The 17,824-nt window shown below is 44.2% G+C and overlaps 1 protein-coding gene across 4 annotated transcripts in view; it reads right to left on the reverse strand.

The window, feature by feature from the left end:
- The window catches only part of LOC144696777 (DENN domain-containing protein 5B-like), a 294,878-nt gene that overhangs the window by 67,733 nt on the left and 209,321 nt on the right, over nucleotides 1-17,824 (reverse strand). For all 4 annotated transcript variants that reach the window (XM_078568498.1, XM_078568496.1, XM_078568499.1 and 1 more), the window contains one exon: nucleotides 358-897. In XM_078568498.1, coding sequence (XP_078424624.1) covers nucleotides 358-897 — 540 coding nt within the window. The remainder of the gene's footprint in view (nucleotides 1-357; nucleotides 898-17,824) is intronic.

A 17,824-nucleotide genomic window follows, 5' to 3' on the forward strand; every position in this document is an offset into this window, starting at 1 on the left:
GCCTTCTCAGGTGGATATGAAAGATCTGGAATTATTTTGAAGGAGGTCAGCACTGTTCTGGTGTCATGGCCAACTTATGTTCCTCAACCAACATCACAGCTCATCCGATCATTATCCTATAGCTGATGGTGCTGTACCCAAATTGGCTCCTGCATTTTCCACATTACAGCTGCGACCACACCTCGAAGAGTGCTTCATCGGTTGTGAAGGCGCTTTGGGACATTCTGAGGTGCTAGATATTTATCATGAAGGCAGTGTCAGTGGTAGAGGCCAGGCTGGTTGTACCACTAACAATACGAAGGATCAAACAACGTTGCAACTTTAATGAATGAGTGGGAAAGGGGGGAGAACAATTACCTTGTCGAAATTCTGCATCTGCTCACGATTGGTGAGCCACGAGTCCATATCCTGAGTGGGTTGGATGACAAAGGCCTCATAATCGGCAAACATCTGAGTGAAGCGGTTAGCAAACACTTCACGGAGTTGCACGGTGAGCTTGTAATCGCGCAGCTCTTCCTCGCTGCACTGGCACCTAGTGTCCTTCGCCTTCTCCGCTGCTGGTGGGGGCGCGATTTCCATCTTCTCCACGGCCACCCCGGTGCGCTTTGCCAAAGCCTGGAGCCGAGCCAGCGTCTCGTTGCCCTTCAGCAACTCGTACATGTTGATGGTGTTGCTAGTCAAGTTGCCGTTCTTTTTGTCATTGACCAGGTCGTCCAGCACCAGGTTTTTCAGCTTGGTGGCACTCTCGCTGCAATGCAGGTTCCCCTCGGGGGGAATTCCGAAGTGAAGCAGCACCTCCGAGATTTCCTGGATGAATTCCAGCTTGTTAGGAAACTGGGGGAAGTCCTCTGGGAGCTCGATGAAGTGGTTGTCAATGTCCACGAAACATAGATTGGCCTGTCAGTGGAAGACAAGATAAAGGGAAAATGAGTGAGAATTCTGCTTTGTATTGTACAAGTATTGTGCGCTCTTTTAGATATGATGTTAAGCCAATCCCCACCTGCCCTCAGTGCACGTAGAAGGTCCCTCGAGGAGAACAGGAGGGCTCTCCCAGGTGTCCTGGCCAATATCTATCCTCAACCAACATCACTAAAACAGATTATCTGGTCATTACCCACGTTGTTTGCAGTAGATTGGTGTATGCAGTTTGGCTGCTGTGTTTCTTAAATTGGGAAAGTGATTATACTTCAATAAGTAAAGTCCTGAGGTTGTGAAAGATGCTGTATAAATGCAAGTCCTTCCTTCCTTAACAATGATACTTGGAATAATGCAATATTCATTCCATACTTACATATTGAAATTTAGTATAGAACTTCTAAGTTTCATTCTTCAACAGGTTTATGTCTTTCCTATCTGAAGGCTCAAAGTCTTTGCTGGGGTTCAGATACATAGGCACCAGAGCTGTCTTCAGTACCTCACCCAGACACACACTTTTTGTGTGTATTTTTGACAGAGTTTGTCAGCCAGTCAACCACCCAAAGGCTGCAGACTAAGCCAGATTCTGTTCTTATCCAACATGCCTATGTATGCATCACCACGACAGCTCAATCAATAGCCATTGGTAGGAGGAATCCAAATGTGTGCAAAAAGATACTTAAAAGGCTTAAAGGGTTAAATTGTGAAGACAGGTGGTGTTATCTTGGCTTGTATTCCCAGAGATTGAGAGGCAATTGAATCAAGGTCTTTAACATGATAAAATGGTTCAATAGGATGGACAAAGGAGCTATTTCCATTTGTGGAGAGTTCAGAACAAGGTGACTGAATCTTAAAATTGCAGCCGTTAGGAATGAAGTCAGGAAGGTCATTTTCACACAAAGGGGAGCAGAAATCTGGAACCTTCTCTCCCAAAAACACCGCTATGAGTGTTGGGGTCAATTGGAGCTTTCAAAACTGAGATTGTTTGATTTTTGTTGGTTAAGGGTATCAAGAGGTCTGGAGCAAAGGCAGGTGAATGGTGTTGAGGTACAGATTGGACATGATAAGACTGAGGCGGCTAAATGGCCTACTCCTACACACACTATCTGCATGGTTCAGGCATATCTAGACACAATAGTTAAATGAGTCAGATTCTGGCAGATGTCTTTAATGTGAAAGACGTGCAGAATGATGGATTTGGGAGGGGGTGATTCTACAAGTGTAGACGTCGTGCATGATTTCCCACCCAAAGTTGTTGGGAGAAAGATCTATGAGCTGTGTTTCATGATTCACTTAAGGTCCATGGCCAAGGCTATGGTGAAACTAAATTTGGATTATAGTCAGTTCTGATGAAAGCTCATAACCTAAAACATTAATTTCTCTCCCCACAGAGGCTGCCAGACTCGCTGAGTATTTCCAGCATTATCTGTTTTTATTTAGGTTTATAATTAGATCAATTAAACATAAAACCAGAAAAATGACCCTTTCTCTGCACAAAGCCTTAGTTCAGTCAAATGGAAAATACTGTGTCCAGTTGTGGTCCTGTCAAATGATAGATTATGTTGAAATCCTCAATTCAGAGGAAGGTTAGGAAGATGGGTTTTTTATATATTTTGTGAAAGTTTCATGGGGACATAGAGGTTTTCAACAGGCCGCCCATAGGAACATCATGTTACCCAGTCTCAGCCTTCAATAGCTCCCTGACAAAGGCCTTTTAAGTGGCAATGGCCAATTTTTTTTTAATCCATAAGGTGACCTCGCCACAATATACCCCTTGCAGCCAGAGAGTCAGGTTGCCATCAGGTGACAATACCATTCTGATCCGGCTGGCAGGGACCATGAGAAGGCACTCTGCATGGGCGGAATCCCATTTATTGAGTCCTTAAGTCATGTGCCAGCTTGGCTCATTTGGTAGCGTTCTCCCCTCTAGGTTACAAGATTATGGTTCCAGTCCCCACCACGGCAAACTGGGACTTGAGAAAATCACCACAGTGTTGGGCTTTCAGAGGTCCAGCCCTTCAGAAGAGACATTAAAGTTTGATCTGCCGATTCAGGTGGGTATCTGAAGCTGCAATGGGAAGATAGCGAGGTTGCCAAACTACAAGGGTAGCAAGTGAGTCACTGGTGGATTGGACTTCACCTGACCCTTTCCTGTCTCTTCTTCATCCAGCGAGAGAAATTCTGGGCATTCCCTCACAATCCAAACACAGGGAGTCTTCCAGATTGCTAAGGCTGGCCACGAGGGGAGATGGTAAGCGACCTCTGTCAGCCTGGCAATTCTCTCCAATCAGTTTGTGGTGCTGCCAATCACCTTGTTTCTGCCAAGTTTGCCTACAATGATCCATCCAACCATTTTGCTTCTTGGGGAACCTCTAACCCTCACTGTTGACTGAAAGACCTGGTGTAACTCCAGCTACAACCCCTTTCGTCTCCGAAAATGGTAAAATCCATGCAAACCAGCATGAAAACATTCCCAGAATGATTCAAGAATTTCGGTAACTGCAAGGAAATCAGTTTACTGTCCCCAAGAGTCAAGATGTCAGAAACGAATCTCAATAAGCCTAAGAGCTGGTCGTTTTCCAATAACAAAACATATTGTCCTGAAGGATATCAAGGTAAAAAAAATTCAAGCTGGAGTTTCAATGATCTAATAGTCAAGAATTGGATTTAAAGAGCAATGGATTCCCAGTGAAATCATTTTCGTTATTATATGATACCTTCTGGCCTCTCTCTTACTGTGAGTGCAAATCACCTATTGCTTCCTCTGCTGTCTCAAGTACAGCAGAAGCAACATTACAATGCAAGTGCTATCTCGTTCCCCTCAACTGGGCTTTCTTTCTTTCGGTGAATTGTGTGGTCAACAAGATGAGAGACGGTAACACAGAGGAATGAAAGACAAAATGGCCTTTTATTAGTCTTTTCCAGGGGAGAGCTATAGCAGCTGGCTTCTGCAGACCAGCAGCGGACTCATGGACTGTCCAATAGATTTACATGTCTATTGCTGGCCAACTGTCTTTGAAACTGTAATCATTAAGAGTTCTCCCATTGGGTGCTGTGCTCCCAGAATCTAAGCTCAGTAAGACCAAGCAAAGTACTGCAGGTGCTCGAAAGCGGAAATTAATACACAAGCGCAGTCACTCATCTCAGGGGGACAGAGAGTCAGCATCAACTACACTTCCCCAATGTTTATCAGTCCAAACCGAACTGTACCAGGACACTTAGTTTATTCCTCCAACACACCACACCCAGAAAGCTGCTCCATGCTCTCTCTGAGTGAAATGCCAGTTCAGAACCAGGGGGTACCGTGTTTTATGCTGTGGTCCCATGCCCTTGTGGAATTGGCTTGAGACTGATCAATTCATTTTACAACTGATCCTTACAGCCAGTACACATGAGGTGACTTCCCATCACCCAGGCCCCGGAGGTGACAAGCTAACCTGTGATGGGTAGTGTCATGAGGCAATGCCCCTTTAGTTTTGATAATATGACTTTTCAACTTCCAACTGACTGGAAATTTTGCAATTTGAAATGAGACAGAATAAACCACTTAACAATGCCACTTTCCAAGGTGAAGGTGAAAAAGCAAACAAGACACCCTCAGGGGAGTGTGAAGAGAGGGATGTTTCCTATCATTCAGAGACCCATCAAAATCCATCACCATCTAAGGAAGAGACACTAAAATGCAAAGCGCTGAATATTGAAACAATGGCTGCCACAGACGGACCCACCCAAATACACAATGGGTGAAGTATAACAGTAGCTTACTTGATTTTCCATGCCCGAGCCCATTGAATGGCACTGGAAGATTTGAATGTAAATTAATCCCTCAGCAACATGAAGATCGATTCCACAAGAAACACATTCCAATTTTGGAAGGCTTCTGGCTTAGGGCGGAGTTGGCAGCTGGGGATTACCTGGGTTCATTGTGGTGTGCCGTCTCCAGCCAGTATCCTGGAGGTGACACAATGCGACTACAAAGTTCAGGCCTGCTTTTTCGAGGCAGAAACGGCTTCGTGGTCATTGTCTCAACATGAACCGACACACTTTGATGTGATGCTGCCAGGTTAATTCTGAATCTACACCAACACTGGCTCTGGGTGGGTCCAACATCATGTGCACTTTGGAACAAGTCCCTGCAACAAGTGCAAGCTCTGTTCCGCACGCCCGAGACTACTTCATTCTAAATGTCTCGATTCTGTTGGGAAAGTGACGAGCACAATTGCAGTGTTTGTCCCTGACTCACTCTGGGAGTAAGAGTCAAGGCTTTTATATAGACTCGACATGCTGTAACCAGAAAACACTCCTGCAGTTTCACCAGCCCAGTGCCAGTATCACTGTAGATGGTACAAACATGCCAGTTCTCTCTCGCTATCTAGTGTGGCCTATTCAAATCAGGAAGATCTATGGTTCAGCCCAATTTCCTCTACATTGCACTCAAGTGGGTACAGTGCTCACAGACCTGTCAATGGAAAAATATTCGGCCAATCTTCTTGCCAGTGTCATTAGCCAGTGTCTGGAAAGTGCACAGGCATTAAGCGAGGAAAGGATTAGGCTTAGGTTGGGCAGGGGGGCCCTACTCCCAATATTGGCAAGGCTGCCAATCTAGTCTTACTCATGCATGAAGAAAGATCAACTGGGTGCACACTAGAGGGCATTGGCTGCTCATGTTACCATACCCAAACAGCAATGACTGTATTTCAAAGTAAATCACTGCACGCAAAGCAATGTTGGGAGTAAATGCGAGATGCAACAAGGTTTCAAGCAGAGGCAGGGTCCTACAATGCCTCTGGGAAACAAGGGGAAAAAATTGGCAAACGAGAAAGCCACATATCCAATTATAACTACTATCAGCAATGTACAACGGCCACACTCCATGTTAATAGTCACTTTAGTTAAGTAGAAATGTCAGTAGCGGCCCAGGCTGCAGACTTAATTGAGAGCCTCCAGGGACTTAGAGGTGTTGCAGTAATTCAATTGGTTTCTATAAATGGCCACATATTGCTCAAGTTGGAAAGAGGCACAATTGAGTTAATATTTTCAGAAGTTAACAGGGAGCATAAGGCAATGAACAGATTGCCTTTAAACACAGGATATTTGGTTCCTTTGGAATTGAACAACGAAAGGAAGACCTCTCCAGGGCTATGGTTAGTGGGTACTGGTCACCCTCTGTCTCATCTCCTAAATTGCCATTCTTTGCAGGTGACGCTCAATGGGGTATATTAGTAGGCTGTTTGACTTTGGCAGCATCACATCTAAACCCAATCCTGCCCTCACTCAATGCCCACACTAGAAACTCTAAAACAGGGGTTACTGGACATCATTCAACTAAGGGAATCCAGTCTAACATTCCCTCATTAACTCCGGACAACTCTTGTCCCTTAGCATTGTGGGTTTTGTGTGAGGATGGGTCGTGTGCAAGCAAGGCGGACAAGGAACATACTGGATATGGGAGCCTGATAGCCAAGAATGGGCCATAATAGGTTGGGGAGGACTGCAAACTCAAGCCCTAGGCTTAATACAGGCCTCAAAGTCAAAACATGATAGTCTCATCTTCAACAAGATTTGTAGAATTTTATGAGGAAGTTATGATAACGCTTTTTTGTACATATTAGCAATTGTTATCCAATATATGTTTTTAACCTAGTCACAGTTAGCAGGTTGAAATGGCAAAGCCAGGTCAAAACATTTTCAAAAAGCATTTTGTAACAATTCAATTGGTTCATCTTCCCCTTTCTAATAAACTTGCATGGAAACAAGCTACAATAAATAAAATAATATCAAGAATTTTTACTGACTCTAAATTAATTAGGAAGACAGTTGGCCTTTATTGCAAGAAGGTTTGAGCACAGGAGTAAAGAAGTCTTGCTGCAATATTACAGAGCCTTGGTGAGACCGCATCTGGAGTTTTGTGTGCAGTTTTGGTCTCCTTATCTAAGGAAGGATGTACTTGCCATAGAGGGGGTGCAACAAAAGATCACCAGACTGATCCCTGGGATGGGGGGGATTGTTCTATGATGAGAGATTTAGGAGACTGGCCCTTTATTCTCTAAAGTTTAGAAGAATGAGGGGTGATCTCATTGAAGCATACAAAATGCTTACAGGGCTTGACAGGGGCAGATGCAGGAAGGATGTTTCCCCTGGCTGTGGGGTCTAGAACCAGGGAACACATAAGCGGCAGGCCATTTGGGGCTGAGGAGGAATTTCTTCACTCAGAGGGTGGTGAATCTTTGGAACTCTTTAACCCAGAGGGCTTTGGAGGCTCAGTCATTGAGTATGTTCAAGACAGAGATTGATAGATTTCTTGATATTAAAGATGCAGTGTCAAGGGATATGCAGATAGTGCAGGAAAATTGTGTTGAGGTAGGAGATCAGCCATGATCTAGTTTAATGGTGCAGCAGGCTTGAGGGGCTGAATGGCCTACTTCTGCTCTTATTTCCTATGTTCCTAACTATAGGTGGAGCTAAGAAATTTAGTTAAGATAAAGATGAAAAATGATGAACAGGAAGTGCGCGCTGACACAAGTTTCAAATATCTTAATAGATAAAGGTTATAATGGGGCAATTTTTAAAACCCTTCCTAGTATTTTTCTTGTTGAACCAACACAATCTACCAACTTAATTAGGACAAGAAAAAAAACACGAGTCAATGGTATTTGTATGAAAGAAGCACAAAGTCAGAACTTCAAATGATAACGCTGGCCTCTTTTATTATGTAAAATAATGCTTAAAAGAGTGAGACGTCATTAAGCATCAATTCCACATGACTTAAAACAAACCCTATACATCAATCATAGCCTTGCTCTTCTACATAATTATTTACGCAGAGCAACAGAATAGAGAGCATGAAAACAAGGAACGGACTTCACCATCCTCAGGAACTGACTAGAATACATATCCTGTCCTTTTCAAACAAGTATTCACTGAATTCTACATACAGCTAGGGGCCACTCAGCCCATTATACCTGTGCTGGCCCTTTGAAAGCATTAGCCAATTAACCCCATTTCTCTGCTTCTTCTCCATAACCCTGCATTGGCTCCCGGCCTTGCAATGTCTCAATTTTTAAATTGTCATCCATATATTCAAATGCTTCCCGTGGCTTGATCCCATCCTATCGCTGTAACCCCCCCTCTAGCCTTTCAACCCACTAATTCTGTCTCCCTGCGCATCTGTGATTTACCTCCCTCCACCACTGGCTGCCGTATCTCCGGTTGTCTCAGCCCCAAGCTTTGGAATTCTCTCCCAATAGCTCTCCACCTTTAAGATGCTCCTTAAAACCTACCACTTTGACCAAGCTTTTGGTCACTTGCCCCAGTTCCTTCTCAGCTGGCTCAGTATCAAATTTTGTTTGATAACGCTCCCGTGAAATGTCGTAGGACATTTTATGACATTAAATGCAGGTTGTCGTACATATCCCTAACTTGTTTGGTGCTGAACAGTTAATCATTGCTTTCTAGGCTGTTTGTGAAGGATCACTGGTGCAGAATAGCTGCCATGTTTGCCATTACTGCACTCCAATGAGCCACTTATTGCAAGAAGCACTTCGAAGGGACACCATAAAAAGTCTAAATTTTAACTTGCGTTTCCCCCTTTCAATTTCACCTAGCTCCTCTTTCACCTATGGCTGTCTGGGTGTTGGAACCACACCCAAAATGGCTGTTCTTCATAAGTAAGTATTGACCATTCTACTCCAATCCAAATAATCTATATATCAAGGAGCAAAGCGGTCAGAGTGCTGTTCCCTGAAGTACGCCATTTAAAACTCTACTCCAATCCAAATAACACCCATTCAGCCAACTCTCTGCTCCCTGTCTGTCAACCAACTTTGTATCCATCCCACTTCATTTCCACTTCTAACATATGCTTGGATTTTTCTAACAAGCTTCTTGGAAGAAAACCTTTGGACATTTAATTTGAAAGGTATTTGAACTCTTTAAGCCTCTATTCTATCTGTATCAATATCACTAACACCATCTCACTGCCACTTAATCTGTGGAGTATGACTTCCAATTCTACCCCAGCCATTAACTATCCATTTAGCTTGCATGCAGATGTTTCAGATGTTATTATGCTTCCCTTCTCCATCTGCCTCAGATGTGACTCCCAGGTGTGGTTGTTTGGTTGCTCCCACCAATCGTGAAGCTGGTAGTTGTGCAATGAGATGCTTGTGCATGGAGCTTTTTATTTTAGTGTTGGGGGGGGGAGAAAGGAAGACAATCGCCTTCTATCGCCTGACCCTTTCTCCCCTCGCTTCCATTGTTCTCCCTTTCCCCATCCCCTCCTCCCCCTCCCTGTTCTCTCCTCCCTGATTTCAACTCCCCTCCCTTGCCCCTCCTTCTACCTCTTCCTTATCTCCACATCTGCTTCACCTGGACTTCATGACCAACAGTGTACAAAATCACTGGAGATCAACCAGTCACACATTAAAAATCCACCCTATATTGCACATTTCCCTCTTGTTTATAACTCCCAATGGTTATAAACAGTACACCCTACCACTCACCTTGAGAGATCTCCTAGTACTTGTAAAGGAAGGAATGATAGAGAGAGCAAGAGAGAGAGAGTGAGAGAGAGATCCTTCAATTTTGAAACAGAAATACCGAAAGTCATATTTTTCTCCTGAACTCCAGGCTAACTCTCTCTCTACCCAGTTAAATTCCTTATATACCTCTCAGAAGTCCCTCTTTTCCAAGCCTATTTAGTCATTCCTTACAGCTCACTTATCTTAAAGCCTCAATGTCAGGCCATCTCTAGGTCATGGATGGTCCCTTTATGCAGCCCTTCAGATGTGACCCATCCACAGCATTGTAAAGCTTATGCAAGAATTCTGGAAACTTCATAAAAATAAAAGAGCATCTTCTTTCATAGTCTCTGCTCTCCCCTCTTGAAGACATGGAGCCATTACCACAATTTCTGAAGTGCCAGCAGCATTCTGGTACTTCACACAGGGTGGCTAGTCTTCATGACCAACCTGATACTAAAGCATTCTGATCACAGATGACGGCTATGTCTGATCCTGTTCCCACCCCACACCCATATTCCCACTCCACACCCACACTTCCACTAGATTGAGGAGGGGGTGTAGGGCTGCAAATCAGGACTGGGGATGAAAGACGCACTGTGTACTGTAGTAAATACACATTGAAGAATACACACATAACTGCCTACTGCATTTGACATTACTGAAGGACACGCACACGGCGTACTGTAATGAGTACACATTGGAGGAGTCACAATTGCATATTGCATTCTACATTCCTGTAGGACTCTCACACTGCCTAGTGCAATCTGAAGGACACATATTCTTTACTGCATTGAGTACATAGTGAAGGACACACACACTACATACTGCATTCAACATGACAGGAGGATGCAAACACTGTATTGAGTACATATTAAAGGATGCGTATGCACATACACACACACACACACATGCACATTATTTAGTACATTCTACATTACTTAAGGACACACTACGTACTGCATAGTACAATCTGAAGGACACACATTCTGTACTGCATTGAGTACACATTGAAGGACACGTGTAGTTCAGTTATGTATCCCTTAGTATGAATTCAATAAAGACCTGCCAATTTCTTGTTTTGCTATGGAAAGGGGGATAGTTACAGTGATTCAGTACGACTGTATAACATTTAGCGATGTTCTAACAGAAGAGTTTATCAGTGATTTCATTTCTTTTAGTGTGGAGTGGTTACACTCGACAAGATATGTTCAGACGAAGAAAGGTCCATTTTACCTTATGCTGCGAAAAGACCACTGACCAGTACTCAATCTACTTGTTTCTGAAATTAATCCAGTGTCCAGGCTTCAATTGTCCATCCTGATGATCTATAAATCACACTCTACATTTGTCTTACACATCTTGACACTCTTGTCCTGCTGTAGCTCAGTATAGCACACCTGCCTCTGTACCAGAAAGTGGTTTAAACCACACTCCAGAAACTTGAGCAGATTAAGCTAGGCTTAACACCCCAGTGCAGTACAGAGAGAGTGCAACCCTGTTGGAAGTACCGTCTTTCGGATGAAGCATTAAACTAAGACCTCTTCTGCCCTCTTGGGTGGTCTAGGGCACTATTTGAATGAGGGGAGGACAGTTCTCCTAGTGCTCTGGCCATGATTTATCCCTCCAACAATACCTAAAGCGGACCTAAAACAGGTCATTATCTCATTGCTGTCTGTGGGATCTTGCTGAGCACAAATTGGCTGCTGCGATTCCTACATTATAACAGTGACTGCACTTCAAAAATACTTCATTGGTTGTAAAGTGCTTTGAGATATTCTGAGGTTGATAAGGGACTCTTTAAAGGAGAGACTCTCTTTTCTCTATCCAGTTCTTCTCTCTTGTCTCTATCCAGTTAAATTGGAATTGGAATAGGTTTGAAACCATCCAGTCATGATTTTAATATGTTAAAACAGCATTTGTTCTCTGAACAGCATCGTAGTACCAGAATTCACAAAACAGAACAAGTGAAGCACAACTTCCTCCCTTATCTATTCTAACTCCTTGAGAGGAAGGCCAACATTCCATCCACCTTTCTTATTATTTTTACCTGTCCACCAGCTTTTAATGACTTGTGTATTGAGCGTCTATACCCTAGTGCTCCTTTACAGTCTCGCATTGTTAAGTAAATGCTCCAACCTGTCTTTCTCTGATCCAAAGCAGATGACCTCACACTTCCCCACATTGAAATCCATTTCCAACTTCTGTCGATTTTCCTACTCGCTTGGTCCACTTCCCTTTGTAAGATCCTGTTTCCATCTAGACATTTTACTGTGCCTCCTAACTTACGGGTCATTTGCAAACTTGGCATATTCAACTTTCTACTCCTTTATCCAGGTCATTGATCAATATAGTGAAAAGCTGAGGATCCAGCACAGGTCCCTGAGGAACACTACTCATCACAACCTGCCAATCATGGCATAAACCCTTTGTCCTTACTCTCTGTCTCCTATCTCTCAACCCATTCTGACCCATGTTACAAGATTATGTCCAATTCCAACGTTTTCCATTGCTGCTAATTATGTCTTTCAACATCCACAAGCAAATGCACTGGCAGCTCTGACTGACTGCAGCACGATTTATGGACACAGCATCAATGAGACTGAGTCATTGCTGCTAACTGATGCCTAGCAGGCTCACTGCTGCATCACTATACTGGCGGCTTCATTAGAAGCTTCCAGAATGGACCAAGTCATTTTCACTGCAGTCTGAGGGGTCGATGCTTTCAAGCTTGATGTCCAACATTGCATGCAACTGCAAATGTAAAATAGCAAGCAGACCTCTGTCAGCATGCAAGTGCAGTACAAGACCCTAGGCGAATATCGATGTATGTTACAGTTCAAACTGGCAGCACTTTTATCAATATTATAGTTGTATTGTACAAAAGTGGTTAGCAATTAAATGGCAGGAATAAGACAAATGCAGAGGGTCATGATAATTAGGTTTTTCTCTCGCACTAATTCCTATCCCACTTAGAATCATAGAAACTTATAACAGAGAAGGAAGCTATTGGGCCCATTGGTTCTGTGCTGGCCTAAAAGGAGCCTTATCCCACATTCCAGCTCTTGGTTCTTAGCCTTTTAGCACTTTAAGTGCATACTGAAGTGCTTTATAAAGGCGATGAGGATTTCTGCCACCCTTTCATGCCTCCAGTTCAGATCCCCACCACCTTCTGGATGAAAAAACAATTCTCAACTCCCCTCTAATCTTTCTACCAATTACTTTAAATCTTTGCCTCCTGGTTATTGACTTTCCTGCTAACAGAAATAGGTCCTTCCTATTCACTCTATCTAGGCCCCTCATTAAGCTCCCTTCAGCACCCTCTGTTCCAAAGAAAACAACCCTAGTCTATGCAATCTTTCCTCAGAGCTAAAATTCTCCATTGCTGGCAGCATCTTTGTTAATCTAGGAACTCTCTCTAGTGTGATCACATCCTATCTATAATGTGATGACCAGAACTCTATGCAGTATCCTAGCTGCGATTTGACTTGTATCTTATACATTTCGAGTGTAACCTCCCCGCTCTTATCCTCTATGTCTCAGCTTGTACAGGGAAGTATCCTCTATGCTTTCTTGACCACCTTATCTACCTGTCCTAAAACCTTCAGGAATCTGTGGACTTACAATTCTGTTCCTCTCCACTTCTCAGTATTCTACCATTTACTGTGTATGACCTTGCCTTTTTCTCTTCTGAAAGTATTAACTCTTGCTCTAGTCGAGTTCCACAGATGCCAGATATCCTCTGGTTTCCTGCCCAAATTGCCATTAATTCAAAGTCTGATTTTAGAAATTGAGTATTGGCAGTCTAATCGACCATGGAGGTGTGTAATAAATTTGGTGCACCGAACAGGTTCCTTGTTATAAACGGTAAACTTTACTAACAGAGTTCCTGATGAAGCTACATGCTTGAAGCAGGTCCAAGACTATAGAAACTCCTCCCCCCTAAGATTACCCGTGCTTAGGGCTGATTCATCTGTGAAGTCACATGATTCCCAAAGCAGTATGAAAGGTTTTATTTACAATCACTACAGGGTGCATCATGGTCAAGTCTGATCCTGTGCTCGCTTGTAGTCCACATCCACACACACTTCCAACGGGAGTCCCTGGGTAACACTCAGGGCCAGGAGACTAGGCTGGTGCCTCCTGAGGGTCAATGAAGAAACTACAGTACCCAACCTCCAAGCTGAGACCATTGAGCACAGCACAGAGGGGGAACTGGTTCCACATCCTCCTGATGCATGGGATTCAACTACATGCAGAATAAACTCACAAAGGGTTCAGGAGTTGGTGGCGGATGCGAGGAGTGCATAAGGGGAGTGGAAAGGCAGCTTATTATCAAGTTAAATTTCCAGTTACCCAACATTGAAGCAAAGGAGAAAGACTTGCATTTATATAGCGCCTTTCACAAGCTCGGAACGTCCCAAAGCACTTTGTAGCTAATGAAGTACTCCTGAAGTGTAGTCATGCAACACCATAGAATGGTTACAGCACAGAGGAAGACCATTCGGTCCATCATGTTTGTGCCGGCTCTCTGCAAGAGCAACTCACCTTGTCCCATGACACCCGCCTATTCCCCAAAGCCCTGCACATTTTCTCTCTTCAGATAATTATCCGGTTCTCTTCTGAAAGCTGTGACTGAATCTACCTCCACCACACTCTCAGCCAGTACATTCCCAATCGTAACCATTTGCTGGGTAAAGAAGTTTTTCCTCATGTCGACATTGTTCCTTTTGCCGATCACCTTAAATTGGTGTCCTCTGGTTCTTGATCCTTCCATCAATGGGGACAGCTTTTCCCTAGCTACTCTGTCCTGACCCATCATGATTTTGAATACCCCTATCAAATCCCCTCTCAGCCTTCTTTTCACCCAGGAGAAAAGCACCAGCTTCTCTGTTGTAATGTAGGAAATGTCAGCCAGCTTGCAAACAGCCAAGACAGGAATGTGATAATGGCCAAACAATCTCTTTTAATGATGTTGGACAATAAATATTGGGAAGGACATAGAGGAGAACTCCCTTACGTTTCTTCAAAATGGTGCCATGGGATTTTCTTACATCCACCTGACAGGGCATCCGTTTAATGTCTTACTGGAAGATGGAAGACCTTTAACAGTACAGCTCTCCTTCAGTGACTCACTGGAATGTCGAGATTTTGTGGTAGAAGAGCAATGGGACCAGTCTGACAAACATCTGACTCAGAGGTGAGTACTAAGCCTCAGCAGACAACAGCATGTAATAGCAGAGTAACAGGATGGAGGCTTGTGTGTGCAGGTCCTGACTGTAACTGGCAATTTTAGGAGACAGATGCAAACTGCCACACGCATGCAAAAGGAGAGAGACAGACATTAACACAACATAATATAAACTTGGAGATATTGCAGCAGCCTGGAACTGTCACAGACTTCTCCACCATCTTCCACTGTCAAGAAATCTGATGCATCAATGATCATTACAGTCTCTCCTCATATTGCAGCACCAGGTACTCCACTGGGACCCTTACCACAACCAACTGTCAGACCAAAGTGCTGGAGTCTTGACACACCCAGTCATGAATGGTAATGCACAACTAAGCAACTAAAGGGAGGAGGCTCCATAAACATCACCATCCTGAATGATGGGGGAGCTCAGCATGTGGGCATAAAAGACAACGCTGAAGAGTTTACAACCATCTTCAGCCAGAAGAGCTGTGTGGATGATCCAGCTTGGCGTCCTTCTGTGGTCTCCAGCATCACAGATACCAGTCTTCAAATAACCCAACTCACTCCATGTGATATCAAAAAAATAAAATGCCTGAGCACACTGGACACATCAAACGGGCCCCGAAACACCCTGAACTACAGAACTAGCCACGACCCTAGCCAAGCTGTTCCAGGACAGCTACAATGCTGGTATCTACTCAACATTGTGAAAAATTGTCCAGAAATGTACTGTCCACAAAAAGCAGGACAAATCTATTCCAGCCAATTACTGTCCCATCAGTCTATTCTCAATCATCAGCAAAGTGATGGAAGGGGGGTTGTTGACAGTGCTATCAATCATCACGTACACAACAATAACCTGCTCACTGATGCTCAGTTTGGGTTCCGCCAGGACCACTCAGCTCCTGACCTCATTACAGTCTCGGTCCAAACATGGACAAAAGAGCTGAACTCCAGAGGTGAGGTGAGAGTGACTTCCCTTGACATCAAGGCTGCACTTGACCAAATGTGGCATCAAGGAGCCCTAGCAAAACTGGAGTCAGTGGGAATCAGGGGGAAACCTCTCTGCTGATGGAGCCATACCTAGCACAAAGGAAGATGGTTGTGGTTGTTGGAGGTCATTAATCTCAGTTCCAGGACATCACTGCAGGAGTTCTTCAGGATAGTGTCCTCGGCCCAACCATCTTCAGCTGCTTTATCAATGACCTTCCTTCCATCATAAGGTCAGAAGTGGGGATGTTCGCTGATGATTGCACAACGTTCAGCACCATCCGTGAGCCCTCGGATGCTGAAGCAGTTCAAATCCAGCAAGACCTGGACAACATACAGGCTTGGGCAGATAAGTGGCAAGTAACGTTCACGCCACACAAGTGCCAGGTAATGACCATCTCTAGCAAGAGAGAATCTAACCATCGCCCCTTGACAGTCAATGTCATTACCATCACTGAAACCCCCACTATCAACATCCTGGGGGTTACCATTGACCAGAAACTGAACTGGACCAGCCAAAAATTTCAGTGGCTACAAAAGAAGGTCAGAGTTTGGGTATTCTGCGATGACTAACTCATCTCCTGACTCTTCAAATCCCATCTCCAAAGCCACCTGCAAGACACAAATCAGGAGTGTGATGGAAAACTCTCCAGTTGCCTGCATGAGTGCAGCTCCAACAATGTTCAAGAAATCTGACACCATCCAGGACAAAGCACTCCACTTGATCGGGACCCCATCCTCTTCTCTCTCCTAGGCAGTCCCTCGGGATCAAGAATGGCTTGCTTCCACTCTGCTCGATGGGTTCTGACATGGCTGATGAGTCCAATGCATGATCTGCAGACTGCCACATGTGGCTCAGGTGGAGCTGGAAGGGTCAGGTAGGTGGGTTGTTTGGGGGTTTGTGTGCTCCCTCCGATGCCTCAATTTCACCTCTGCACATTCTTGAAGAAGTCTCTCGATGCGTTTGTTGCCTTCCCGAATGATCCTTCTCCATTTTGGTCAGTCACAAGCCAGGGACTCCCACAAGTCAGGGGGAAATTTCGACCTCTTCAGGGATACTTAGAGAACACCCTTAACGTGTTTCTGTTGTCTCCCTGGCAGTCTCCTGCCACGACTGAATTCCAGATAGAGCAGTAGACCCCTTCCACCACATTAAACATTCCCTTCCTCCATCCACAATGCACAGTGGCAGCAGTGTGTACCATCTACAAGATGCACTGCAGCTACTCACCAAGGCTCCTTGGGCAACACCTTCCAAACCCATGTTCTCTACCACCTAGAAAGGCAGGGGCAGCCAGCGCATGAGAACACCACCAGCTGCAAGTTCCCTTCCAAGGCACTCACCATCCTGATTTGGAAATATATCGCCGTGCCTTCACTATTGCTGGGTGAAATTCCTGGAACTCCCTTCCTAACAGCACTGTGGGTGTACCTACACCACAAGGACTGCAGCGGTTCAAGGTGGCAGCTCACCACCACCTTCTCGAGGGAAATTAAGGATGGGCAATAAATGCTGCCCTTGTTAGCGATGACCACATCTAATAAAACAACAAAGTAAAAAATGCACATTGCTTGATATCTGTTAGTCAGCCTTTTGTAGTCAAACAGGAGTAATTTGCATGGCAATGGGAAAAGAGCAGGGAATGGGACTTAATTGCATTGCAATTTCAAACATCTGCCATGCACATGTAGCCTTTTTCTGTGCTGTAACATTCTGTGATACTCCAGTAGCCTGTGATCGTTGACTATAGATAGGCACAGTTGTTAGATCCAGTCCATAACAGAAGTCAGTGTTACTGTGTGGGCAACCTCAGCCACAATACAATTGGAGCTTCAGGGAAACACCATACCCACATTTTAGATAAGCAAATGGCGAGTTACTGTTGAATGCATTAAAGCCAGCATGAATTTGCAGCGTATTGGACTTTCGTTCCAATTTCACACAATTAACAGTCTCTCTAATTTTCAACAGAGAAACAATCTAGCTGACCAGTGAAAACTTTCACAAGTCCGTTGAGTTGGCTGCAAATTATCAGGTGACCTATTTCTGGGAATTAAAATGTATAAGCCCTACAGTTACTGCAGTATCAGCCAGTCTCAGACATTCAATCAATTTAAAACCTCTCATTGCCTGTTTAACTCAATGGATCTGTGCGGTAGCCAAAATTATATTTGCTTTTCAGAGAGAGTTGAAGGGTAACAC

This window comes from Cetorhinus maximus, chromosome 22 (genome assembly GCF_964194155.1).
Source record: "Cetorhinus maximus chromosome 22, sCetMax3.hap1.1, whole genome shotgun sequence".
Taxonomy (NCBI): domain Eukaryota; kingdom Metazoa; phylum Chordata; class Chondrichthyes; order Lamniformes; family Cetorhinidae; genus Cetorhinus; species Cetorhinus maximus.